Raw genomic sequence first — 27832 nt, 5'->3', positions numbered from 1 at the left:
TATGATGTTAGCAGCCTTCAGTGATTATTGCCTAGATCCACTATTTTAATTAGGGGTCAAAAAATGATGACAGTCTAATCCTATTATCCTATTATCCTTTCTTTTGTTGGAATACTTCTATAAAAGGCCAAGTTTGAAATTTAAAGCTCTTTCCTTGTCATTTTTCCAGAATGGCTTCCTTTGGATGGAAAAGGAAGATTGGTGAGAAGGTCTCAAAGGTCACTTCCCAGCAGTTTGAAGCTGAAGCTGCTGATGAGAAGGATGCAGTTGAGAATGATGAAGGGAACTGGCTTCATGCCGTTAAACGGAGGAAAGAAATTCTCCTTGAAGGCTGTGCTGAGAAAAGTAAACAGCTGAAGGACGAAGGAGCCACTTTGGCTGAAAATAAAAGGTATGTTTTTAGAGTTTTCTTTTCGAGAACAGTTTTGGTCTTTGGTAGGACAGAATACTCCTCAGATCATCCAGAGATCTACAGTCAGGCCTTTGTGCCTTTGACTGGTATCTCCCTTGTGGTGCTGAAGAGTTTGAGAAATTAAAAGTAGTGCTGAACAAGAAGCACGTTTTAAAAATTCTTTTCTTTGTTCTTTATCTTCTTTTTTTGTTTTTCTATTGGTAAGGATGGTTATAAGATTCCTTGTTTATCATTTTTGTCATAGTTGAGTCAAAGTTGAGGAACCAGCATTTTTGTTTCTAGGCATGTTATTATTTTTGTTTCTGGGAGTAATCTTATTAATCCATTGTAATATAAAACATAAAATAATGCTTAAGCTATAATATATAGCACCTCAAATTGGGAGTGAATGGTAGACAATAAATCAAGGACAACTAACAGCTTAATGGCCTAATGTTAGATTGTGAATTCTTATTTGCAGTGTTTTAGGCAAAGATTTTTCTCTTGTAGAACTTTGCAAGATTGGCCATTCTGTCTTAGTCAGAAGAAAACCAACTATAAATTTTCCACGTTTATGAAATCATTTTCAGAACATCCATAAAACATCTTTAGAAATTCCTGTAAATGCCTGTTAAAAGTTCATTAACTTTGTTGTTTTTATCTTTTTCTCTAAACCACACTAGTGTGTAGAAGGGAAAAGCTATTCAGTTATTGCCATGGGATTCCCTATGAATTTCCTGTGGTAGATGAGAGATACCAACTTTGTATATAAACAAAATAACTCATTTTTTTTTTCCTGCATGTCAAAACACTGAGTCATTTCACTGAAATCAGCTGGATTGGATGCTTTAGTTTGAATGGAGAACACTGTGAGATGATTAAGTTTTTTAGCTATTTAGCACTTGTTTTGGAGTAATGTATACACAGCTGTAAAAGATAACAGAATTAAAGGAATCTGGTAGAAATGAGTCGTTCGGCTACTCTAAGCCAAAAATAAATAGAAATAATGGTTTAAAAATATCTAAGAGAATATTCAATTGATTGAAAGTAATATAAGGAATAGGAAATAATATAAGGAAGAATAGTGAAGTTAAATTAAGAAAAATAAAACTCAGTCCCTGTCTTCCAAATCAACTTTATCTTAAACCACCATCATTTTCACTACATTTTTAGCCACATTGGTCTTCCCTGTGTTTTTGAACACAGTTCTTAATACAACTTTGTCTTATGACTCCATCTGAAAAGCTCTTATTTCCTGTGTTCTGATGTCTGTCGTCTTGTCCTTCAGATCTCTGCTCACATGTCCTCTTCTCAGCAAACCTCTCCCTGACTACCCAGCAACCCCGTACTCCCTCTTCCTCCATTACATCAGCCTTTTTTAGTTTCTTAAATATTTATTTATTTATTTGACTGCATTGGGTCTTAGTTGTGGCTCGTGGGCTTCTCTAGTTGTGTCGCGTGGGCTTCTCTCTAGTTGTGGTGTGTGGGCTTAGTTGACCTGCGGCATGTGGGATCTTAGTTCCCTGACCAGAGACTGAACATGCGTCCCTTGCATTGGAAGGCCGATTCTTAACCACTGGACCACCAGGGAAGTCATGTTTTTGTTTTTGTTGTTGTTGTTGTTTTTTAAAGATTTTTAAACTTCTAGGACTTCCCTGGTGGTCCAATGGTTAAGCCTCTGCTCCTCCACTGCAGGGGGTACTGGTTCGATCCCTGGTCAGGGAACTAAGATAGCACATGCCGTGTGGTGTGGCCAAGAAAAAAAAAAAAGAATTTTGAACTTCTATTTTGTGATTAGGTGAAAGGAATACTAGTCAAATAAACCTTACAAATGAATGAAAAATAAAATTCTTTACTCATGACTTATGTGTATGTTTCTAAATCTGTGTTTCAAAGGATATCATTAAGTTGATCTCAACTATGGTGACAGATCAGGAAGTAAATTAGTTGCTAGGGTGGCAGTTATTGGTTCAGGAACAGTATTAGACATTTATTGATGTACCAATTTGTATAAAATGAGTCAACTTTTAAGAAATGTGTAATGTCATCATTAAAATATAACATCAAATAACCATTCATCCATCCATCCTTCTTTAAAAAAAACATTCAAAAAGAGGTGAGATATATTATCAGACTTTAAGGAGCTCAGCCTTTGGTAAGATGCACAGAATACAGATAATTATCAATACATTGCAGAGTAGTGTATGCAGTAAGACAGGTTAGTTCATACAGCATATTTCAGAATCACAGGGAATGGAGCCACCAGTTCTGTCTGGTATATCAAGGAAGTTCTGACAGATAAGTTCAGTCTTCAGCTGGGTTTCAAAGAAGGAGTAGTACTTTGCCAAACCAATAGTGGTGGGAAGCATTTCAAGAAAGTGGAAACAGAATATGGAAATGCAAAGAATTTTCCTAAACATGTAATAGAAATTGTTTTACATGTTTAGGAAGATTCTAGCAACTTGGTGTTTCTGGAGCAAAGAAATACAAATAAGTTTGCAGCAAATACTGCTGAAGAAAAAAAACTAGACTGATCTCTTTATATGCAACAGTAAGACCCTTTTCATTATAATCTATTGGCAATTGTGAAAAGTAATTTTATGACTTTAACAAAGTAATGAAAAACCACAGTCACATCAGCATATTAAATTTTCTTATAGTATTTCTCCCTTCTTGAAGTTACCTTATACGCTTATTTAGTTGTTTATATTTAGTTGTCTTTCTTCTGTAGAAATGTAAGCTCCAGGAATGTAGGGACTTTGTCTAGACAGACTTTTGTCCTCTGCCTTCAGCTCTTAGACCAATTTGTGGCACTTCCCAGGCCCTCAGTAAATATTTATTGAATATTTATAAGGCTGCTGTGTTTTGCTATATTATGGCTGAATAGGTTTTTGTGGATTAACTACCAGATATTGCATTGTACTATAGGAATATATATTTTAAACTCCAGATTAGAACACAGTATTCTGAGAACATATTTTATTTCATATCCCAACCACAGAGGACCTTTGGGAATAGAATTTTCCTATCTGTATGAGAATATGACACTTGAAAATTATTGTTCTTTTCTGAGTCTTATTCCTTTCCCTATAACCTATGATGGTAAGGATTAAGTAATAAAATATGGAACAGCTTTGAACTTGGAATGAGTAATAATCCTTAGAATGGTAGAGAAGTAGGGATGCCCCTGGAGGAATTGCTAAAGAAGGAGAGAGGGAGGAGGGAGCACCTTCTACTTCCTGGGATGCATTCTTTTGCCTCCTTGTGATTTTCTTCATTTTTGCCCTCAAGATTCTCTTATTTAGTTTTATTTAGCACTGAGAGAGTTTTCTGAACACATTGACTACGCATGATCCAAGTGTGTTAATGTCAGCCTTCCTCCAAAGGAGGCGTAGTTCTTGAGCATCAGAGTCTCCTGTTGTCCATTTTATTTCGTTAGTAAGAAACTATAACTGCTCTTAGAAAAATTTGGTTTGCAATGGAATGGTTTTTAAATTCTGAAGTTCTACCTTGTAGTATTCATGATTCTTTGTAACAGAAGACTAGTTTACTTTTCTACGCAAGCCCTAAGTAATGTTGGTGCCTTATAGAGACAGTATAGTAAGTCTAGTGGTTACGAGTGGGGATTTTGAAGTTATTTTAACTCCGTTCAGATCCCAGTTTTATCATTTATATCTGTATAAACTTGGGGCACATTCTTAACCTTTCAAGGGTCAATTTCTAGTTTCCTTATATTAAAATGGTGACACTTACCTCATAGACTATTGGGGTATTAAAGAGCAAGTCCATGTAAAAGAGCTTAGCATGCCACCTAGCACCTAGTAAGCACTCAGTAAATATACTTTAGGTAATTTATTTTAAGATTTTATATGTGATTGGTAGATTTCATGCAGTATTAAAGGTTTTTTTTATAAGTTATTTTGTTCAAACAGCTTTTTATTGAATTAATTCTAACTAGGATATATCTTCTCAAGAATCACAAGGTGGGTCCCAGCTTTGATATGTTGGCTTTTAAGGTTTCAACCACTAGATGGTGATATTTGATTGTGTAGCTAAGTGGTTTCATTTTTTTTCTTGTGAGTATCAGTGTGTATGTGTGTGAAGCTAGAATATAATTAGAATTTACCGTGAATTTTGTTCCTTGTCTAGAAAAGCATACTTACCAAAGTGAACTTGAAGGTGACCTGGCTGTGTGAAACACATTCTGTTGAGTGCCAACCTGAATATATTTAATGACTGTGATCTTGCCTCTTATTCTTTGGAAGAGAATAGATGCAGTCAGTGTAGAATGCCTTTATTTTCTCACCACCACATCTCCTAATCTGAGTGCATCTGCATCCAAGCCATCTGCGTTCACTGTGTTGTAATGAAGTGCCCCTTCTTTTTTCAAAGGCCCACCCCTCCACTTGTGCACTAGACTTCATCTCTCTTGCCTTTTCAGGAATATTGTTCCTAAAACCCCCTTTCATTTTGATGTCATCTGTTGTCTTCTCTCTCCCTCTCTCTTTTTTTACCCTTCTTTTACTGAATTATAATTGATGTACAATATTATATAAGTTACAGGTGTACAATATAGTGATTCACAAGTTTTGAAGGTTATACTCCATTTGTTATTACAAAATAATGGCTGTATTCCCTGTGTTGTATACATAATAGTTTGTACCTTCTATTCCCCTACCCCTTATTGCCCCCCTGCCCCCGGCTCCCTCTCACTGGTACACAAACATACCCTGATAGCATCCATTTGAAAACCTTCCCTTGACTCCACACACCCTACCATTTCTTTGCTCCCCCTTCACAACAAACTCCATTTCTTTTTTTTTTTTTTTTTTGCGGTACGCGGGCCTCTCACTGCTGTGGCCTCTCCCGTTGCGGAGCACAGGCTCCGGACACGCAGGCTCAGCGGCCGTGGCTCACGGGCCCAGCCGCTCCGCGGCATGTGGGATCCTCCTGGACCAGGGCACGAACCCGTGTCCCCCGCATCGGCAGGCGGACTCCCAACTGCCGCACCACCAGGGAAGCCCCCCAAACTCCATTTCTTGATGAATCATCCTCTCAGTCCATTCCAGTCAAGTTGCTGTCCCCACTAATCCACTTCTAAAGGTTGTTGATGACCTCCATGTTGTCAAATCCCATCTTCATGTCTTGGTTCTCATTTAGTGTTCCTCTTGGTATTCAACACAGCTGAGCACTCCCTTCTTAAATATATTGTCCTGTAATCTGCAACACCACAGTCTCATGAGTTTCCTTTTGTCTCAGGTTGTTAATCATCTTTGCTTGCTGTTTTCTTTTGCTCATTTTCATTTTCTTTGCTCATTTTCATTTCATTTTCTAAATATTAGTGAGCCACTTTTAACATCAAAAGCCAGGAGTCATCTCTGCTGGTTTATGTGCCATTCCAGAGCTAATCAGCCCCACTCACCTCCAAAACCCTGCCCTGGAGACAGCTCATGGTATTCGTTTTTTTAATGTGTTTTTAAAATTGAAGTGTAGTTGATTTACAATGTTGTGTTAGTTTCAGGAATACAGCAAAGTTATTCAGTTTATGTATATATATATATTTTTCAGATTATTTTTCATTATAGGTTCTTACAAATATTCTTATTACCATAAAGTCCTGGCAGCTGCTGCTGTCAGCACAGACCAGAGAGCCCCTATGTATGGTGCTAACTGATAATGAAAGGCCATCACACCTTGACACTGGCCAGGTTGGACCTATAGGTGCTTTAGAGGCACTGGGTCACACACCCAGAAGTGTGAGTGGGTTAAAGCCTTGAGGGGCTGACTTTGATCTAGGGGAGACAGCATATGGGAGGGAGGCTGCAGATAAATTCTTTTTCCTCCTTTCCCCACTGGACTGTTTCCAATACAAAGAGGTTTCATACTGTCTCTGAAGAAGTTCTACAATATTAACAATCATTTGTGTTTGTTTTGAAGCTGTTGTCAGCTTAACATATGCCTTATATTTATTCTCCCTCCTTCCTGCCTCACTTTTCTTTTTTTTTCCTCCCTTGGATCCTACGCCCCACACAGCGGTAGCCTATAAGCTTAGGCCTCAGGCTTTATTTCCCAGGTAACCCAAGCTAAGATTTCATCCTGGATTCCTTTCTTTTTTTCACTCCTCATATCCAATCCAAGTTGAGATGATTTTACTTTTTAATATATTCCAAATCACTTTTATCCTCCCTTCTGTTTTCATGGCTGTCATCCTAGTCTAATCTACCATCGGCTCTTACCTAGATTACTCTGGTAGTCTCCTAACAGGCCTCCTTGTGCTCATTCTTATACCCCTACAGTTCATTCTCCTCCCCCCGGGCCTGACTGATCTTTTCAAAATGTAAAGCAATTCATGTCTCTGTGTTGCGTGGAAACTTTATGGATTCATCACTCATGCAGTGAAATCCACACTCACAACTTTGGGCTACTAGTTTCATGATCATGGCTTTGGACTACCTCTCTGGCCTCGCAATCCCCTTCCTCCTTCTTTTATAGCCATGCTCGTTTTCTTTTCTTGCCTCAAAAAATGGGGTGTTTGATCCTGCCTTGGGCTCTTCCTTTGTCTGGAATGAACTTCTCCAGATTTTCCATTGGCTGGCTGCTTTTTGTCATTGAGCTCTCAGCTCAGATGCCTTCCCAGAGAGACCTTTTCTGACCATGCATTCGCCCCCTATCACATCCGTCCATGTATTTTTCATCATGGCACTTAACCATGTTTTAACTTATGTTTGTTGCCTTTCTGTGCCTTCTTCACACACATTTACAGTCTCGAATGTAAACTCTAGAAGAGTAGTTGGGTCCTTTTATATCTTATTGAATGCTGCATCCTCAGTACCTAGAATACTACCTAACCCAGAGTAGTATTCTGCTCTGGTGCTCAATAAACGTTTATTAAGTGAATAAGCTGGTAACTGTATAGCTCGTTAAACTTGATGCTACAGTAAATTACAAACATAATTGGGAGCAAAGTAGCTAAACACCTTGATATTTCTATCTGGTAGTAAGCATGCTGACTTATTTGGCTTAATCACCAGCTGTTCTTTCTTTTTTTTTTTTTAATTTATTAAAAAATTTTTTTAACATCTTTATTGGAGTATAATTGCTTTACAATGGTGTGTTAGTTTCTGCTTTATAACAAAGCGAATCAGCAGCTATACATATACATATCTCCCCATATCTCCTCCCTCTTGCATCTCCCTCCCACCCTCCCTATTCCACCCCTCTAGGTGGTCACAAAGTCAGCTCAGTGCTTTGTGACCAGCTGTTCTTTACCTCAGTGTAGGGTATTATCTCACCCCACCCTTGGGCAGTCCCTGGAACTATTCACTCTGCTTCCTTCTTTGTGCTAGTTTGGTTGCATACTGTTAAGGTTGTCTTTAAACTGGCTGAATCAAACTTTGGTCACTTATTAACCACAGTGACTTTAAACCAAGTTTTTATCTTTTAATGTTTCCTGTCCAGCAGCTGCAGTAGGGCTATGCCTGTTCGGTCTGTTCCAAACCAAAGTTGAATTATGAGATATGCTGTGGAGCTTACGAGAGACCATTGATTTATTAGGTGCCAAGTTTACTGTGATCCAAAAGTGGAGGAACTAGATGGTGCCACCTTTTATTTGTAGGCCAGGAGAAGTAAATCAAAGAGGAAATGAGAAATGAGGGAGGGGAGGGAATTCACCAAGCCGACAGTAGTGAAGTAAATGCCCACCAGTTCTTGCTTCTCTTTAGCCAGTGGAAAGCAGCTCACTTGTTCCTTTAAACCTTTGTATGCCTTGGTGAACAAAGCACGTTTCATTTGGCAGTGTCTCTGCTAACAGCAGTGGCTATGTTTTCAAAACCAAAACAGTGCAACGGGAAGAGGACATTTTTCTTTTTGCCTCAGATCTGTGTATTTGCACAGGTTTGCACATGTGTGTTTGTACGTGTGGGCATGTTTGCATGCCTGCCTAATGAAAAGAGAAAACAGAACTAGGGAGGGTCAGTGTCATCTTGAACTTCTTGATTTATTTTGTACTTTGGGACAACTTAAACTTATGTGCATAAGCAGCTTTGTGGCAGTGGGTGGATGAGCCGGCCTGATTCTTAGGAATAATGCTCTTGGCATCTTGGGCAGGACAGTGTCTTGTTGTGCAGGATTACCTTTTGCCTTGCAGGATGTTAACATCCCTGAACCCCTGCCACTAGTGCCTCCAAGTCTTAGTGACAACCGAAAAGTCCTCTATAAATTGCCATACATGCCCTCCATGGGGTGATAACTGCCCCTGGTTGACTTAGGCAGAAAATAGGACTGAAAGAAAAAAGGGCATTTGACAAATGTGGCAGTTTAACAGTGGTTGGCCCAAGTAGAGTAGGTGTTGGCAAACCTTAGTCTATTTTTATAAATAAAGTTTTACTGGGACACAAACATGTCCTTTTGTTTGTGTATTGTCTGTGGCTGATTTTGTGCTACAACAGAATTGAGTAGTTGTGTCAGAGACAATATGGCCCACAAAGCCTAAAATATTCACTGTATGGACCATTACTACGCTGACCTTGGCTTTAGGCCCTTCCTCAAAAGCCACAACGATGCCTGAAACCTTAGACACCCCAGGGTCTCAAGGTACCTATAATTCTAATCTCTTGATTCTTTCTACCCACGTTGCTATCCCCCTGGTCTTGGGAATTTCTTGTAATATCTGTACGTGGAATGGTGAGATGAAACAAAGTAAGAATTAAGGTGTTTGCTACTTTTGTCTTAGGGTATAATTTGTTTTTACGTCTTTCCATCTTTTTTTTTTTTTTTTATGTATTGTAAGCATGCTAGCTTCTGTCCTCTTTTCATGTCTTCCATGCTTCTCTCTGCTGCTTTCCAAGACTTCTCTTTGGAGAAGGTAGGACAAATGAGATAGGTAGAATCTGTGATATTAGCACCTTCTATGTGCCCGGTCATGTTCTGGGTGTTGTAGAGAATACAAGCAAATCCACCCTTCGGTCCCTGAACTCATTTTTAAAGAGAAGATAGAAATACATGGAAGAATTAGAGAAAAATTAAACGAAAACAATATTGGGGTAGTTAGAGAAAGCATTGGTCAGGTAGTTATAAGAGCTAGCTTCAAATCCTCGTTTGTGTAGGCTTAGTACCATGTGCCTTTGGACTAGTCCTGTAGTTGCTCTCTACTTTTGTTTCTTCCATCAGTAAAATGAAAACAAGTAATGCCAATCTTATAGGACTTTTTGTGAGCACTAAGTGAATTAACTTTTTACGAAAATAATTATATGTTAAGTAATTGTATGGAAAGTGCTTTGTAAAACATAAATTACTTTAGAAATATAAGTGTGACTGTGTGGTCAGTTAAGTGGTACTCATGGTCTTCATGGGAAAAGGGGATTTTCACTTGGTCTTAGAGGAGAGAGAGCCTTTGACTAGGTGAGGAGGGGGGGAACAGGAACCTAAATGTGCACATGTTTGTTCACTGAGGAACCCACACGAACAAAGGAGTGATGTGTAGGTAGAGATGGGGCAAAGATGCAGCTAAGTGAAGCAGAGGAGTGGTGGGGAGAAGAAAGACTGGACAGATAGGCTAAGACTGGGAGACATAGACTTGCTACTGTTAAATCCTGTGGAATTTACTACTATGCTATTAGTTAGAAAATTATGAGTATAAAGATTATTATGAAGCAACAATTTAATTTTCCAGAGAAAGAAGGTAGAGCATAACATACTTCCAAAGTTTTTCATGTTGTGTCTATAATAACATTTGGAAATATTATTTAGAGACCAGCTTATAATCACCTGTAATATGCCTAAGAAGTAAAAACGCGTTTTTTTAGGTGACACAGTTAATGCTTTTAGAGGTAATACCATTAATACTTAGTGGATAATAGCACCAGGGAACTAAATTTCTTTAATATTGTATGTACATTTTGTTAAAAACATTATAGATGATAGCTATAAATAATCAAAATTGGGTATTAAATTATAGTAAGCCTTGTTGAGTGTCATATACTTTTTTTTCTCCATTATCTATTACGTATGAAACCTTTTCTAATGTTTTTCTGAGGCGTACCCTACATGGTCAGGTAGATTTTGTACTTTAGCAAGTTGCTGGATTTAATTGCTAATCCTTTATTTAGGATTTTTACATTTATCTTATGGACTAAAAATTCTTCAGTGATCACTAGGATTAATTCTCATTTCTCAAATAATGTATCGTTCTTAGGACAAAAGTGTACTTTATTTTTATTGCTAGATTCTCCAGATATGCTGAAATGCATTAGGACTCTTAAGACTACACTTCTAATTGTGGAATTTAAAATTTTGGATTAGGCAGTGGCTGCTATTTTCCAGTCAGGACCCCTCCCATACTGTCCCAGTTCGTCCTGTGTTAGCTGATACAGTTGCATATACTGGTGAGCAAAATACCTATTGCACTGTCTACATAGAGCTTTTAGTTTAAATAAGCACAGAGATAAATATAAAGTTTCAAATAGTTTTACAAAGATAAATAACCGGGTACCATGAGCCAGAGTGATTTAGATAAGGGATCACAGAAGGCTTCTCCAAGGAAGCAAGAAGACAAATGATTGAGTTCATCCAGGCGAAGGGAGTTCTACTTATTGTTTTGCCTTTATTGTGATTTTATATTTATCATTAAAATAAGGGAACTACTGATTTATTTGTAAATGTTTTTATTTAATCCAAATTATACTAGAATTAATTTCTGGTGAATTTTATTTTGTGACATGTATGTGTATGCTAAACAAATGAGTAATATAGGTGATAAAATATTTCAGATGATTTTTGTATCTAAAGTAAAAATTGGGATATTAAAATGATGACTTTTTAGAAAATTTTCAGAAAATTCTCATTGCCTAGTGTAGCAAGGAGTAGAACAGGGTTATTGCTTTCAATACAGTAACAACTAAGAAACGTTCTGTACTAGTTAGACGTTGGCATTGTTGTTTCAATTTGCTTTGGAAAATGACCTTTATTCAGTGTGTGTGCACTTCCATATAATTTCAGAGGACCTTCCTACTGTTTCCAGAGTGAATTGATCTGCCTTAAATTGTTTGTTCTTGTCTATAATAAATTAGAAACTTTTAAAGACATGTTTGTTCTTTTGTGTAAGTAAATTGTTTAAATTATTACTGAAAGTAGACTTTATGACTTAACCTAATCCTGTGTCCACATAATTTCAATAAGTGATAGTGACTAAAATTCAGAGCAGTTTAGTATAAAATTAAGTATATTTATATCGTGTCTCTTGCTCTTGCCTAGTAAAAACATACTGGGACTCCAGTCTGAGCATCATTTCAATACTTCTTCCCGTTTCACATCCCCTTTCCTTCAGTATGACTGTCTTGAGAGAGTATGCAATTAGGTAGTATATTTTTTTCTTTCATTGTTTTTGCTTCTTTTTTTCTTCCTTTCTGAGCCTAACTGAAGTTGCGAGAAGTTCCTTACGATGAATGATCATTATATGGAACTGCACATTATTTTCTCCTTGCTTTCTTCAGAATGTTATTCTAAATTCTAGACAGAAAAACTCAAAGTAATTTATGGAGGATTTTTTTTTTTTGGTTTAATTCAGGGAATTGACCGTTGTCTAAAACTTGGAACGTGATCTGCCTACATTGGAAATCGCATGATTTTCAGTCAAATCTCAACAAATTTCAACATCATTATAATTTCTCTATGAAAGCTCCCACAAAATCAAGGAAGCAAACTAAACTTTAATTTCAAATATTATATACTGAACTTAAAATAACAAAATCTAAACTAAGCCAGAAAAGTTATTTCTGTTGTTAAACATTTTGGGGAAACAATGATTATAAATATTAGAAAACACAATATAAAATAAGGTGAAAACTTTAATGTTTTTAAAATGTTTAAAAAGATTTATTTATTTATATTTATTTATTTTTGGCTGCGTCAGGTCTTAGTTGCAGCATGCGGGATCTTCGTTGAGGCATGCAGCATCTTTCGTTGCGGTGTGGGGGCTCTTCATTGTGGTGCTTCTCTGTAGTTGTGGTGTGTGGGCTCCAGGGTGCCTGGGCTCTGTAATTGTAACATGCAGGTTCCAGGGCGTGTGGGCTCTGTAGTTTGCGGCACGTGAGCTCTAATTGAGGGGTGCAAGCTCAGTAGTTGTGGCTCGTGGGCTTAGTTGCCCTGCAGCATGTGGAATCCTAGTTCCCTGACCAGGGATCGAACCTGCGTCCCCTGCATTGTAAGGCGGATTCTTTACCACTGGACCACTAGGGAAATCCCCTTTAATGTTCCTGACGATATAGTTTTTAGTAAGGAAATAAAATGATGAATCATATATTAGCTGCTGATTTACTGAAATGTAGCTGTATAGGAATAGCTTTTAAATTTGCTTTGGTATTCCCACATGAGCACATAAAATTGTATGATAGAAGTCTATCATGATATTAGTGGAAAGTGGTGATCAATATGTTTAGTTACAATTTATTTGACATTGACAAAAATGCTCTAACATTTGTTCTTAAATACAGTCAGTCCTGATTCATGGCTTTTGGATTTGTGAGTTCACTTACTCAGTACAATGTATTTGCAACACCAAAATCAGTACTCCTGGTGCTTTCCCATCTGAGTTCCCAGCTGAGTCAAACAAGGCAATGCTCCCTCTGCCTTTGTGTTTTACCTCTCATAGTGAAAGCAAGCGTACTGTCTGTGGTCTAGTTAGTGTTATGTTTTCCCCTTTTTTTTTTTTTTTGCCTTTTCTTTATGATTTTGCTGTTTAAAAAGGCCCCCAAGTGGGGGGGGGGGGCTTTTTAAACAGCAAAAAAAGTAGCGCAGAAGTGCTGTCTAGTGTTGTTAAGCCCAAGAAGGCTGTGATGTGCCATATGGAGAAAATACGCGTGTTAGGTAGGTAAGCTTCATCCAGGCCTGAGTTACAGCGCCGCTGGCCACGAGTTTAGTGTTAGTGAATCAGCAGTGTACATTAAAGATGTCTTTAAACAGAAATGGACATAAAATGGGGTTATATGTTAATCAGTTGATAAAAATGTGACCAGAGGCTTGCTGGAACTTAACCTTAGAACCAATGATTCAGTATTCATTAATTCAGTCTTTATGGTGACTTTATAGAACAAAACTACTGGGAATGGGAATCAGTTATATCTAGAATAAAGATTTTGAGTTTAGCAGTGTTTTCACGTATGCAACTTTTCTTTTGTCAAGAATTTAAATAATCAGGACAAGTAATTAAACTTTACTTTAAAGCTGCATAAAATCTAGCAGTGTGATTCAGCAGAGATAAAATTATGTCCAACATCATTTGTCATTTGTTGTTTCATATGCCTCTCCCCTCACTCACATTAACTCAGTATATTAATGTCTTGTATCTGTTTTTACTCACTGAACATTTATTTAGTGCTTTTGTTAGGCATTGATGCCACAAAGAAAATATTAGATAAGCATCTTTTGGGGGACAACACAAAGAGGGAAGCTGTTTTGATACGGAGTAAAGAGTACAGTTTTAGAGAGTTCCTTGGATGATATAAAAGGAGGGCGTTTAACTAAATGGGGGAATGGAAGAATTAAAGCGTGTTTTACAAGATTTTTTGGAGGAGATAGCATCAGAACAGTCATAAAAGGTAAATGGAAATTAGCTGCAGAAGGGGCAGAACAATGTTCCAGTTGTAGGAATCGGCATGTGCAAAGCCAAGAAGAGGCCAGATAAAATGTCTCCCTTTGGAGTATCAAAAATAGTTCAGGGGCTTCCCTGGTGGCGCAGTGGTTGAGAGTCCGCCTGCCGATGCAGGGGACACGGGTTCGATTCCTGGTCCGGGAAGATCCCACATGCCGCGGAGCGGCTGGCCCCGTGAGCCATGGCCGCTGAGCCTGCGCGTCCGGAGCCTGTGCTCCGCAACGGGAGAGGCCACAGCAGTGAGAGGCCCGCGTACTGCAAAACAAAAAAAACAAAAAAAACAGTAGAACTGGAAGGAGCATAATGCACAACGTCAGTGAAAGGAGCGTCTAGAGGAGAAAGGGGATTTGGAGCCGAGACGTGTCTATTGGATGTCTAGTGAAATTTAAGAGGCCTGAACTTGAGTGTGTTGAAGGTAACCCGGAGCTATTGAAATATTTTTATCAGTAGGTGAACTCATCAAAACTATGTTTTGGAAATTTTTTTCTGAGATAGAGTAGAAAATGGATTGGAGTCAGGCAAGACTGATCTCAGGAAGACTGGTTTATTGAATTTTTGACCATCCTGGAAGGCTGAGGACCTACACTAGTAGCAGTGACAGTGGATTAAAGGAATTGAATTAGAGAATTGAAGACTAATGTGACCTAGAGCAGGGAAAAGTATAGTCAAGAATGGCTTCAGGATTTTCTTAATGCCTCGGTGGTGCAGTTCTTTAAGTCAGGGATATACGGGTAGAGTAAATTTGGAGTAGGAGATGATGGTGAGTTCAGTTTAAACACATTGTGTTTGAGATATGTCAATCACCTCTTTATTTTTTTTAAATAAATTTATTTATTTATTTTTGGCTGTGTTGAGTCTTCGTCTCTAAGTGCGGGCTTTCTCTAGTTGTGGCGAGCGGGGGCTGCTCTTCGTTGTGGCTCAGGCTTCTCATTGCGGTGGCTTCTCTTGTTGCAGAGCACCGGCTCTAGGTGCACAGGCTTCAGTAGTTGTGGCACGTGGGCTCAGTAGTTGTGGCTCGCGGGCTTTAGAGCACAGGCTCAGTAGTTGTGGCGCACAGGCTTAGTTGCTCCGTGGCATGTGGGATCTTCCCGGACCAGGGCTCGAACCCAGGTCCCCTGCATTGGCAGGTGGATTCTTAACCACTGTTCCACCAGGGAAGTCCCTGTAAATCACCTCTTGATCTTATATTCTTATATGCGTAATCTTCTCATTTCTCTCTTTGGTATTCTCAGAAAAACCTCCCAAGTGAGTCATTCATTGTCCCTACTTTTTTACTTCCACTTCACTATTCAGTCTGACTTCCATTCCAACAATACTGTTTTGGTCAGTGTCACCAATGACCTGCATGACATTAGAGCTTTCTGAAGTATTCAGTACAACTCGTCACTCTCTCCATGACAGACTTCTCTCTTGGTTTCTATAAAATCACACACACTCCTGAATTTTCTCCTTCCATTCTTTCTCTGCTTCTCAGTCATCTTTGCTGGTCCTTCCTTCTTTGCTTGATTTCCACATTTTGAAGACTCCAGCCCTGGTATCTTTTCTCTTTCTTATCTACTCTCTTCTTAAGTGATCTTTCCCAGATCCATGGTTTGTTTAATTTATTCTTAAAATTTTTACTGAAAAGAAAAAGGCAATGAAATATACTCATGATTTTTAAAAAGCAAACGCAGTAATAACAAAGGATACACAGTGAAGAGTCTTAGCCTTACTTCTGTCCCCTAGCCTATTATTTCACTTTCCCAGAGGCAGCCACAGTTACCAGTTTCTTGATATCCTGCCAAGATAATCTTTATATTTATAAGCATGTAGGTCTATAGATCTTTTAAAACATCATTAATGGTAGCATTCTAAATATAATATATATATAGCATTCTCTCCCTTGTCTTTTTAACTTAATACATCTTAGAGATCTCTTTTTTTTTTGTGGCTGTGTTGGGTCTTCGTTGCTGCACATGGGCTTTCTCTAGTTGTGGCGAGCGGGGGCTACTCTTCGTTGCTGTGCGTGGGCTTCTCATTGCGGTGGCTTCTCTTGTTGCAGAGCACGGGCTCTAGGCACGCAGGCTTCAGTAGTTGCAGCACGCAGGTTCAGTAGTTGTGGCACATGGGCCCTGGAGTGCGTGGGCTTCAGTAGTTGCAGTGCGTGGGCTCAGTAGTTGGGGCACGCGGGCTCTAGGGTGTGTGGGCTTCAGTAGTTGTGGCGCACGGGCTGTAGAGTGCAGGCTCAGTAGTTGTGGTGCACGGGCTTAGTTGCTCCGCGGCATGTGGGATCTTCCCGGACCAGGGATGAAACCTGTGTCCCCTACATTGGCAGGCATATTCTCAACCACTGTGCCATAGGGAAAGTCCTTTTTTTTTTTTTTTTTAAATGGCTGTGTCATAGGTCTCTTACTATCCAGACTCTTAACTATCTGAAATCAGGAACCAGAAAGATTTGGATATGAAGGGATACTTGTATTTCATTATATGATGTTCTAAAATGTATTTAACCTTACCTCTTTTGAAAAAGAACGTTTTCATCTTTAATTTTTACAAATGATATAGTGGGTATCCTTTCAAAGATATAAGTATGCATACATACAGGTTAGTCCAAGAAAGATTTATAGAAATGGAATTGCTAGATCAAACTGGATGTGCATTTAAAAAAACATAGTTTACTTTTTTTCCCTTTTTGTTTTTGAGTATATTGTTATCGAGCAGCAAACTTGGCTTTTAGTGATTGTGTGCATGTGTGTATGTAGAAAGATAGGGGACATGCTTATAACTTTCCATTAAAAACTGTTTTCTAACTTTTTGTTGTGAAAATTTTGAAACATACAAAAAAGTTGAAAATTACAGTGAGTATCTGTTTACCCACCACCTAGATTCAGCATTGTTATCTTGCCATATTTGCTTTCTCTGTATATGTTTTATGAACCATTTGATAATAAGTTGCAGACATCATGAAAGCTTATCCCTGAAAACTTCTATATGAATTTTCTATCAATAAGGACATTTCCAAAATAACCATAATATAACTAGCATGTAAGACAACAATAATTTCCTATTATTTGTTAGTATCTCATACGTATTTAGTTTTGCAGTTGTCCATAAAATGTTTTTTATAGCTGATTTTTTGGCTGAAGATCCAATCAAGACTCATACGTCGTTACTGGTTGTTAGGTGTTTTTAGTCTCTTTCAATTTAGAGCTGGGTCTAAGACTACATACGTTTAGTGGATCAAACTTTGTATGCCATCTGTTTTTCTAAATAAAGTTTTGTTGGCACACAGCACCACTCATTTGTGTTGTCTGTGGTTGCTTTCACACTAGAGCAGCAGAGTCAGGTAGCTGGAACAGAGACTGTCTTGTCTCCAAAGCCTAAAGTATTTACGATTTGGCCCTTTACAGAAAAAAGTTTGTGGACCCTTATTTAGAACATTAGAACAATTCTCTCACCTTTAAAAGTTTTTCCCATGGCATTGACTTTTTGAATTAACCAGGCAAATTGCTTAGTAGACTGGCTCACACTCTGGATTTGCCTGATTTTTTCTCCATCTCTTGTATTTTATGTAAACTGGAAGTTAAGTCAGGCAGCTTCAATTGAAGTTCAATTCTTTTTTTGCTAGAATATTCATGGTGTTATTTACTTTCTGTTGCGTCACATCATGATATATATAATATCTGGGTGTCCCTTTAGTGATGCTAAGGTCAGTTACAGCATTCAGGGGAATATCAGCCTTATCTTCCATTGTACAGTTCTGCATCAATCTTTTCCCTAATGGTTTTAGCATCCACTGATGGTCATCATTTAGATCCATCTAGATCCATTATTTCATAAGTGATGATTTTTAAAATTCTAATATTTCTCCTGCATTTATTAGCTGTTTTCTTCCCCCGTTAAGAACTTTCCTTCATCAGCATTTGTTTAGAGGTTTATTTTTATGTTTAAGTTGTTGAAGGAAAAAAGTTTTTTGTCCCTTACAAAGGTTTTGAAAGTAGTGTTCCTGTACATGTCCTCTTATTGTTTACAGTAGTTTAAAAGTAGTTGTTCACGTCCGGAGCCTGTGCTCCGCAACGGGAGAGGCCACAACAGTGAGAGGCCCGCTTACCGCCAAAAAAAAAAAAAAAGTAGTTGTTCATTTGAAGCAGAGCTTTTAAGTGTATGTTTGTGTGTGCGTGCATGCACCTGCGTACTAGATTGAGGAGAGAAGATATGAGAGGCTGCTGCTGTATTTGTTTTTCACTATAAGGATTTCCCCTTTTTTCTATAAGACCAAAATTTTAAAATTATAATTCTAATTGTTAAACACCTAGACTAGTTTCAGAGGATTAAACAACCTGAATATGATTTGTATTTTAGATATAATCTTCTTATACTTAAAAAGTACTAGTGTCATTTGAATTCTTGATTAGTTTAGAGATTGCTAATTCTGATAACTAAACTAACCTGGAACTGTCCCTTGTACGTCTGGCATATTAATAGAAAATCTGAAAGGGAGTTGTATAGACGAGTAAATATAATACTTATTTTTCCCTCAGTGGCTTTTTTTCTTAATTAAAAGAAATCAATGTGAGTGATATCTTGAGTTATACAACCTTCCTTCTAAGGTGATCTCATTTCCAGTCAGTTTTACATCAAACATAATATGTGTATTCTGTTTGACCTCCAAAATACATTTTTTCTTCTTTAATAATTATTATTCGTGGCACACTTTCTTCCAAAAGAGAATTGTAATGGCCAAAGTGTAACTTTTTTCCAGATTTATTGAGATATAATTGATATATAACACTGTGTAAGTTTAAGGTTTACAAGGTGATGATTTGAACATGTATATATTTCAAAATGATTCCCACAATAAGGTTAGTTAACACATCCATCACCTCATAAAATTACTTTGTTTGTATTTGGTGAGAACATTTAAGATCTACTCTCTTAGCAACTTTCAAGTATGTGATACAGTACTAGAGTCACCACACCATGCTGTGCATTATGTCTCTAGAACTTATTCATCTTATAACTGGAAGTTTGTACCAAAGGGTTACTTTTAGTATCTAACAAGGGAGGATCCATTTGGGACGGTAGTAATCAGTCTTTAAGTATTATGCTGTAGAGGGAAGAATTTGATGATTTCAGGACTTGAGAAGACGTTTTGTGTGTGTGTTATATACGTTATATTAAAATATACTGGAAGGGTATACAATAAAATGTTAAGTATATTAACTATGGTTATGATCTTTGGGTGGTGAAATTGTGTCTTAAATTTCTGTGTGTGTGTGTGTGTGTGTGTGCGCGCGTGCGTGTGCACACGTGCGCACATACCCACGCCCACTTTCCTCTGTTTTCTGCTTCTTCTCTATTTGTATACCCAGGGAAAAATTTTTTATATCAAAACAGGTATCATTTACTCAGGTAAAGAATATAAGGAAGACCTGATTTAAGAATATTTTTTGTTCAAAAAAATACTGAATACCAATATAAGCCACCAGTGCAATTTATAGTTGCCAGCACGGATTTGCTGTCTTAGCTGCCTTAAAAGATGTACATGTGCAGATCAAGGAAGGAAGAGGTCCATTGGAATCTGCAGGCCCTGTCTTCCTCCTCCTTCCCTTTTCCTCCTCTCTGCAAGCTGTGGTTTTTATCCCTGTTTAAGAGTCTGCCAGTAAAGTTCAGACTTTCTCTTTCCTTCTCTGTGTGTTTTTTTTTTTTGCTAAGTGCAATACCAGGTGAAGTCCTTGTATCTTTTCTCTCCATCCTTTTTTAGAGGGACTTTTGGCTTAAAGGAAGCTGCTTTATCTAAAGGGGCTGGGAAAGGAAAGACTAAGAATGGGCTCCTTTAGGCATTAGTATATGAATCCAAGCAGTGTGACCTGATAGGTGGTGATGCTACAGAAGGAGCTAGTTAGTTAATTCTGTAGAGTTGATGGTATTTTAATAGAATAATTGGAATTCATAAATAAAGAATTTTAATGGTACCTGAAAAGATACTTAAATGTCTTACTTTGAAGTGCATTTGGTGGGTCTAAGCTAACACTGACATGACAATTATTTTAAAATAACTGTGAGCCTCAGGTTCCCATTCAGGGTAACTAGAAAGTAACAGTGGGACACAGTGGTTTAGCCAGCGTGTGTATACCACGTGCTAAGCACCGTTTGTGTGGAGAATTGTGTGCCAGCCACTCAGGCCTGTGCAGGCCAGGCTAGTGGGTATAGCCTGACTCTGCACAGAAGTGCCAGGGCCCGTGGAAAGCAGAGCAATGCATGGAGCACTGCAAAGGGATCTCTGAGTGAGACGGAAGGAGGAGCATTGAAGGACAGCGGCCAGTGAGACGGCATGTCTCCACTATTACTTCCCACTTGGGGGACCCTGGCTCTACACAGGTGCTTGAGTTTGGCAAAATCCTTGATAGAGAAGTAATTTTCACTTGGTGAAGCTCTTAAAGATTTGATTTGTGTCCTAAGAATAGGTCTGTTGCAGGCAGAGACGGGAAAACATACAGCATCATGGTAGCACATCATAAAAATGAGGTGAATAATGGTCTCTCTGTCTTCAGATCATTGGTAGTTCCTAAAATTCGAGTAGTCTTTCACCCAGAGTTAAACAGTCTTCAAGCAAATACCTCCTCGGGGCTCAGCGGGGGCCCCTGTTAGGGAAGAAGATATTAACAGTGGTTCTGATAATCATTTCTGTGTATTCAGATGTGGTTTGTCTAGAAACAAAGACTGCCAGCCATTGTGGGGTGAATCTTCAGCTTATTGTTATATTGATACCTTAGCCTGCTGCTACAGAATAACAGTAGCCATTGCTACAACCCATGCGGCAGTTAAGGCAGGCTTTCTGTAGCGCACTTGCGTGCTGTCCACCTTCACCCCTGCTGCTAGCCATGGAGTTGGCAGTGTGGCAAAATTATTCTAAGATAGCTGCCGCCCTTTTGCCGTGTGCCATGGTGGCACAGGACCCTGGAAATGGTATTGCCATTTGTATTATTTACTAGTAAAGGAGTGCTGTAGCAAGGTGGAAGCAGAGATAGAGAATGTACTTTTTTATGGTTTTCAGCTTTGTATTTTCTACCAGATTCTGCCTTTATTTCTTTAGTTTTCTGCTCCCTGCTTAAATAATAATCAGTGCAGGTTAGCCCGCATTTTGGTTGTTATGTTTGGTTTGGATCTTCACATAGAAGGTAGGAAATTATACACTAGAATACATGGAGGAAAGGAAGGGTAGCAAGAAGAGATTTAAGAGAAGACGGTACATGATAGGGCTTAATATCCCAATAGAGATCTTATCAGTGGTTCTGAACTCTGGTTTATATTAGCATAACTTGGGGAACTTTAAAAAAATACAGCTGCCTGGGCCCTACTCCAAGAATTTGTTTTCATTGATCTGAGACAGGGACCAGCATATATGTGTGTGTATATGCGTGTGTGTGTGTGTGTGTGTGCACACACGTGTATTTTTTTCCCCTCACAAACCTCCCTAGATCGTCTCTATGTAGCCAGGAATGAAAACTGGTAGATTATATATTTTCTGTTTAGCTCTAGAAAAGAGAATGAGTAGCATTGAGGGGAAGGTACAGGATAGAAAGTTTCAGCTCATTATAATGAAGAATATTCTAGTAATTTGAACTTTGTCCTCCTAGAAATAATCAGGTATACATGAGTTAACTGCTTGGGAAGGATGCTGTGAAGGTGACTGCTTTGGATAATATGCAGGACTTAGTCATTTCTTAATTTTATTAAAAAAAAAAGTGCTACTGTGCTGCAGATTTGGCATGGAGTATGCTAAGATCAGTTTGGGGCATATTCAGTTTGAGGTGTCTATAGGGAATCGAGGTAGAGATGTTAGCTCAGAAGAGAGTTGTGACTGGGAGAACATCAGTGAAAAGATGATAGTGGAAATCACTGTCTTCATACTGTTTTTCGTTCATGTGACCCATATCTTATAAACTTACCATTTATTGATAGTGATAACTAAGACATGGTCCCTGTGTTCTTGGAGCTTATAGACAAAAAATCTTAAAACTGAAGAATCTTTACAGAATGACCTGGCAACATCTTAAATTGTCATCTCTGTCAGCTAGATTGCTGCAGTAGAGCCGAGGGTTGTAATTAGATTATAAGTTCTTGAGAGAAATCCTTTGTAATGCATCTGAAATGAATGACAGCGCATGCAGACATTGAGGTTGGTGAAAAAAAGAAATTCTGGTGGTGATTTCTTAGGCCAGAAAATAAAATCTTGAAAATTTTCAGAAATCTTTTTTATTTAGGTTTTGCTTTTTTCTCTTTTGCTGTCCTTTCCCTTCATGTCTTGAATTTTCCTGCTTTTGTAACATCACCATTATCAGTTCTTGAATAGAGATATTTCTTGGTAAACAATTATTCCTTATTTTCTGATTTTTAAATTTGGTCATGTACTCTCAAAGACATACTGAAAATATAATATTAATGTAACTTTAACAACCATAGATACCGAGAGGCGATTCAGAAGTGGGATGAAGCGCTACAGTTAACCCCAAATGATGCTACCCTGTATGAGATGAAATCACAGGTAATAATTATGAAGAATTTCCCTTTCATTGTGAAATTGCACTCACTATGTCTGGTGAGTGGTGATGAACCAAAAGAGCATTTCCTCCCATTTTCTTTCTTTTTTTTTGTAAATTTATTTATTTAATTTATTTACTTTTGGCTGCATTGGGTCTTCATTGCTTCGCACGGGCTTTCTCTAGTTGCAGCGAGCGGGGGCTACTCTTCGTTGCAGTGCACAGGCTTCTCATTGCAGTGGCTTTTCTTGTAGCGGAGCACAGGCTCTAGGTGTGCGGGCTTCAGTAGTTGTGGCTCTCGGGTTCTAGAGCGCAGGCTCAGTAGTTGCGGCACACGGGCTTAGTTGCTCAGCGGCATGTGGGATCTTCCCGGACCAGGGCTCAAACCCATGTCCCCTGCATTGGCAGGCGGATTCTTAACTACTGCGCCACCAGGGAAGCCCCATTTTGTTTTTTTAAAAATATAGTTTATTTGGGAAAAACATATGTCACCATATTATTTATGGCTCTTCTTCATGCATCAAATTAGAAGTTTAAAACACTTCACAGTGAAGCTAACTTTCATTTCAACCTAACTGCTTAAGATATGAGCAGATGGATGTCCTTTAAAAAGTCACTGGTGATCTGTTAAATGAATGAAATGTGTTAGCTTTCCTTGGAAATTAATTGTAGTGGACTTAGCAATAACTCAGTCTCTTCAGAATGAGGATGGATTGGATTCTAGATGATGCTATTTCTGTAATAATGGCCTAGTCCATAGCAAAAGGTCAGAATAGACTCAATTTATTAATATTATAAAAATAACATTTGTACTTAAAAATACAGTTTTAATATTTTGTGGGAAATTTCATAAAGAAAACCTCTGAGCACTTGTATTAGATTATCCAAAAGATGTTTAAAATCTCAAACAGAGAATTAACCATACTTCTGGCAGGGAGTGGTTGCAGTTCAGCCTTGATCCCCACACCTAGCATATCTTGCAGATGATGATCCCAAACACAGGGCACATCCTTTTTCAGCTTTGATGGTAGTTTTTCCAGGAAAAACCCAAATAAATTATTTCCACTGAGTGGAATGCTGTGAGGACCTTCATTTGGATAAGTCTTTAATTTTTAATCTTAAATATGTATGTATTAAAGATAGGATTTGTGGCAAGCTATATGAAATGAGTTGTTTTATTTGGAATCTGATAATGATGGTGTCACAAATCTTGTGAAATGCAGATGGGCAAAATATTATAGATAAAAGCCAGCCCTTTCCCATAAATTGAGGTAGAGGGTTCTGGAACTCCCTGATTTTTCTGATGTGTATGATTTGAAGAACCCAGTTGTGGGGAGGCTGGTGGAGTGTTTAAATGATTTTTATAGCAGAAAGATGTTCACTAGGGATAGGATGGGTAGTTGAACAAATTTAAATTTACCTTGTTTGACAGCAGGACCTGGAGTTCCCTAAAAAAACACATTGTAAGTAGAATAAATAGAAGGGGAATTGGGGTTCAAATAGCTGTGAGCCACCATGGCCAGAATATGACCACCTGGTTTTGACCAGATGGACAGTAGGTTTCATCAATTGAAAAGGGAATGCTTTATATTTTTCATAGTTATTTCAGGAGTAGGAAGAATATAATTTCTAACCCTGAAGAGCAAAGAAGGGGGTCAAACCCACTAAAATGTTACATTTTCCAGACTAAAAATGTATTTTTAAAAATGAAAAGAGTTGTTTACATACAATTATCCATTTTTTCTTTTTGGCTAGTATTTAGTTTGCTAATTTATGAATATTACTGATGGGTTTTGTTTATTCTTTTTTGGCTATAGGTCCTAATGTCTCTTCATGAAACGTTCCCAGCAGTTCATGCTGCGGAAATGGCTGTCCAGAGAAATCCACATTCATGGGAATCTTGGCAAACTTTGGGACGTGCTCAGCTTGGATTAGGAGAGATAGTCTTGGTAAGTAAGTCAGATCATTACAGTGATGACATTTTATTTTGACATGCTTTTCATCAGCTGAACCAAAAAGTAAATAGTCATTTATCATGTGTACACAAAAAATAAATAGCAAATAACCTTTTAAAGGTATTAACCCATAAACACAGATGAGTTATTACCAAACATCTTTTTCCATTATAGATATCAATTATATCAGGATTAGAATATTTTTCAGGTATTTGACATCATGGGAATTAAAAAAATATTAACATGAAATGTAGGCATTTGGTAAACCTTATTTAAATATAAAACAACTTTTAGGTTAGTTCCTTGCATCATTAAATTTATCACATTATAAAGTGGTATTAGTATCACCATGGAGACAAAAACCACTAAAAGATTATGTTGAGGAAGGAAGAAAGTGAAATACAGGAGAGTAATGGTGATAAATATTCAGACTGAAAAATTGCTAAGCTTAGTGAGGGGAGAAATGGGGAAGGGTAGAAGCTTATGAAAATGAAATACTCATTGTGTAAAGTTTACTCTAAACTGGTACTTGATGCATTTCTCACCTTGTCTGGACTATACCTTGTAGGTAGCAAAGGCTTGGTAGGTCAGAGTTGGCTGTGAGCATTGTCCTGTTTTTGTTTTTCTTTTGACTGAACTATATATACCTGACAGCTAATTTCCTAAAAGACTTCTGTAAATCTAATATAGTGGTGCCACATTTGCTCTTTGTCATCAAAAATTAAGATTTTTCATGCTTTTATTAGCTTTTTACAGTTAAAAACAAAACAAGCAAAAAAATACTAAAGAAGTTTCTTTAAAGGCTAAAATTATTGGTAAATCCTGAATTTAACATTACTAATAATGGCTTTAGTCAGTTGTAGATAACTTAGATTTTTCTGGTACTCTTGTAAATATATCATTATTTCTAATTACCAAAGAAGGTATTTTTCAAATTCTCAAAAATCATAAGGAATTTTGATGAGAAAAGGATTGCTTAAAGTAAAATAACTTAAAAATGATAATCTGAAATAAAATTCACAGTGATGGAAACAAGTTAAACCAAAGGTTGTTTTCTTTCCTTGCCATTTAACATAGTCATCTTTCCTCTTTTTTATCTGAAGACTTAAATCATATCAGAGTTGGAAAAAGAAATTCAAGGAATTTAGTTTTCTAACAGGTTAACAGCAAAACAAAAGTCTATTCTATGATACTTTTTACCCATTTCTGTTTATTAGAAACTTACAAATCATGATCTGTTTTGCTTATAAGTACCTATGGTAATGGGAAAAATCTCTAGGACATAATGTTTAGCAAAGATTGTCCTATAAAGAAAGAAAATAAACTGCAGGTGAGACAACAGAGATACTTTGAATAAACCAATAAAAGTAAAATTATTCAATATTTTAAGTTTTTAAAATAGGAGTACCAGTTGTTCAACTGTTATTTTTTCCGCTTGATACATTTCTTTCTATTTATATTGTGAAATTCTTGGAATTAAAAGTGTTTTTCCCCCATTTAATACAGTTTTAGGGCTCTACTTGAAAAAAATCTAAATTTGTAATTTTTATGTAAACTTAAGCTGTTCTTTTGAAATACTAGAATGGTTAAAAAAATAACTTTACTCATTGTCATAATGAAGGGAATACTATAAAAAAATATATTGAAAACAAGCTAAAATTTCTAACATCTCACAGTTCTTTCTACATATACATATGGACAAAAACATAAGAAAATACATAGGTAAATAGAACAGGCAGTAAATTAAAAGTCAATAGTTGTATATACATCTATGAGTATTTAGATTTTTATGCAGAGCTAGGTGTGTATGTTGGAAAATGTTCATAGGCTTAGTTTGTTTTTCATTTTCTAATTCTTCGAGGTATAAAGTTAGGTTTTTTCCTTGAGATCTTTTCTTTTTTTAACGTAGGCATTTATCATTATAAACTTCCACTTAGTTTTGCTTTTGCTGTATCCTATAGTATCAGGATGTTACATTTTAATTTTCATCTCAAGATATGTTTTAATTTCTCTTTTGATTTCTTCTTTGACTCACTGGTTGTTCAAGAGTGTGCTGTTTTATTTCCATGTATCTGTAAGTTTTTCCAGTTTCCTTCTGCTGTTGATTTCTAGTTTTATTTCATTGTAGTCAGAAAAGATACTTGGTATGTCTTCTTAAATTTAAGACTTGTTTTGTGACCTAAGATGTGATCTATCCTGGAAATGTTCTGTGTGTTCTTGAGAATGATGTGTATTTTGCTGCTGTTGTATGAATCATTCTATATATGTCTGTTAGGTCCCTTTGGTCTATAGTGTTGTTCAGATCTTCTGTTTCCTTATTGATCTTCTGTCTGAATGTTCTATCCATTATTGAAAGTGGGGTGTTGAATCCACTACTAATACTTTATTGCTGTCTGTTTCTCCCTTCAGTTCTGTCAGTGTTTATGTACTTAAATGTTCTGATGTTGGGTGCATATATATTTATAATCGTTATATTTTTCTGGTGAATTGACACTTTTATCATTATATAATGTCCTTCTTTGTCTCCTGTGACACTCAAGACGTGTTATCATTATTATGATCTAAACTCTTGGCTTCAAAGATATGCATTCCTGGTACCTTTCTGATCATGGGTTAGCCCAGGAAATCGCCAGATTTATATATTTGCTGATCTGCAGAAGCTGAACAATGCATTTGCCTTGTTTTGAGCCATAATATCAGTACCTCTGTTTTAATAGACTTTTAGTCCTCATCAACAATTTGTCAGCCACTTTCTTTTACACTCTTGGACTCTTTTTTTTTTTTTTTTTTTTTTTTACTGTAACCATCATCTAGTGGGTAGAGAACAGCTCTAACTTCCATCTTTACATTCTAATACATTGAGGAAAAAGAGAGAGAGAGAGATATGGATATTGTGGATTATATTAAATACACTCCTTTTTTAAAACTAAGCAAACAAAAACATCTGACCTTTTCTCCTCCCTAGGCAATTCGAAGTTTTCAAGTAGCCCTTCACATCTATCCAATGAACCCTGAAATATGGAAAGAAGACCTTTCTTGGGCAAGAACGCTCCAGGAGCAGCAGAAGGTAGCACAGAGGATTAAAAAAAGTGAAGCGCCAGCAGAGGTAACACATTTCTCACCAAAGTCAATTCCTGAGTATGACTTTGAAAGTGAGGAGATTGTAGCTGTTTGTGCAGCTATTGCTGAAAAACAGAAGACAGTTGCAGCAGATAAAACAATGGTTATTGTGTCGGCTTCTGGGACTGTAGAGACTGTGACTGAGAAGGAAGACGGTGCTGCTCCACCAGATGGCTCTGTTTTTATCAAAGCCCGATGA

General features: G+C 37.4%; 1 protein-coding gene across 1 annotated transcript; it reads left to right on the top strand.

The window, feature by feature from the left end:
* Nucleotides 1–170: 170 nt before the first annotated feature.
* TTC33 (tetratricopeptide repeat domain 33) lies at nt 171–27832 on the top strand. The gene is made up of 4 exons (XM_065875484.1): nt 171–391; nt 22482–22563; nt 24376–24507; nt 27479–27832. Exons 1-4 carry the CDS (start codon nt 171–173, stop codon nt 27830–27832), a joined length of 789 nt encoding a protein of 262 aa, XP_065731556.1.

The sequence above is a fragment of the Phocoena phocoena genome, chromosome 3 (assembly GCF_963924675.1).
Source record: "Phocoena phocoena chromosome 3, mPhoPho1.1, whole genome shotgun sequence".
NCBI lineage: Eukaryota > Metazoa > Chordata > Mammalia > Artiodactyla > Phocoenidae > Phocoena > Phocoena phocoena.
This window is presented reverse-complemented; position numbering and strand designations above follow the sequence as displayed.

Coding starts and splice junctions, on each gene's coding strand:
- TTC33 (XM_065875484.1), top strand. CDS start 171: ATGGCTTCCTTTGGATGGAAAAGGAAGATTGGTGAGAAGGTCTCAAAG. Junction 392..22,481: donor ACTTTGGCTGAAAATAAAAG/GTATGTTTTTAG, acceptor TAACAACCATAG/ATACCGAGAGGCGATTCAGA. Junction 22,564..24,375: donor TGTATGAGATGAAATCACAG/GTAATAATTATG, acceptor TTTTGGCTATAG/GTCCTAATGTCTCTTCATGA.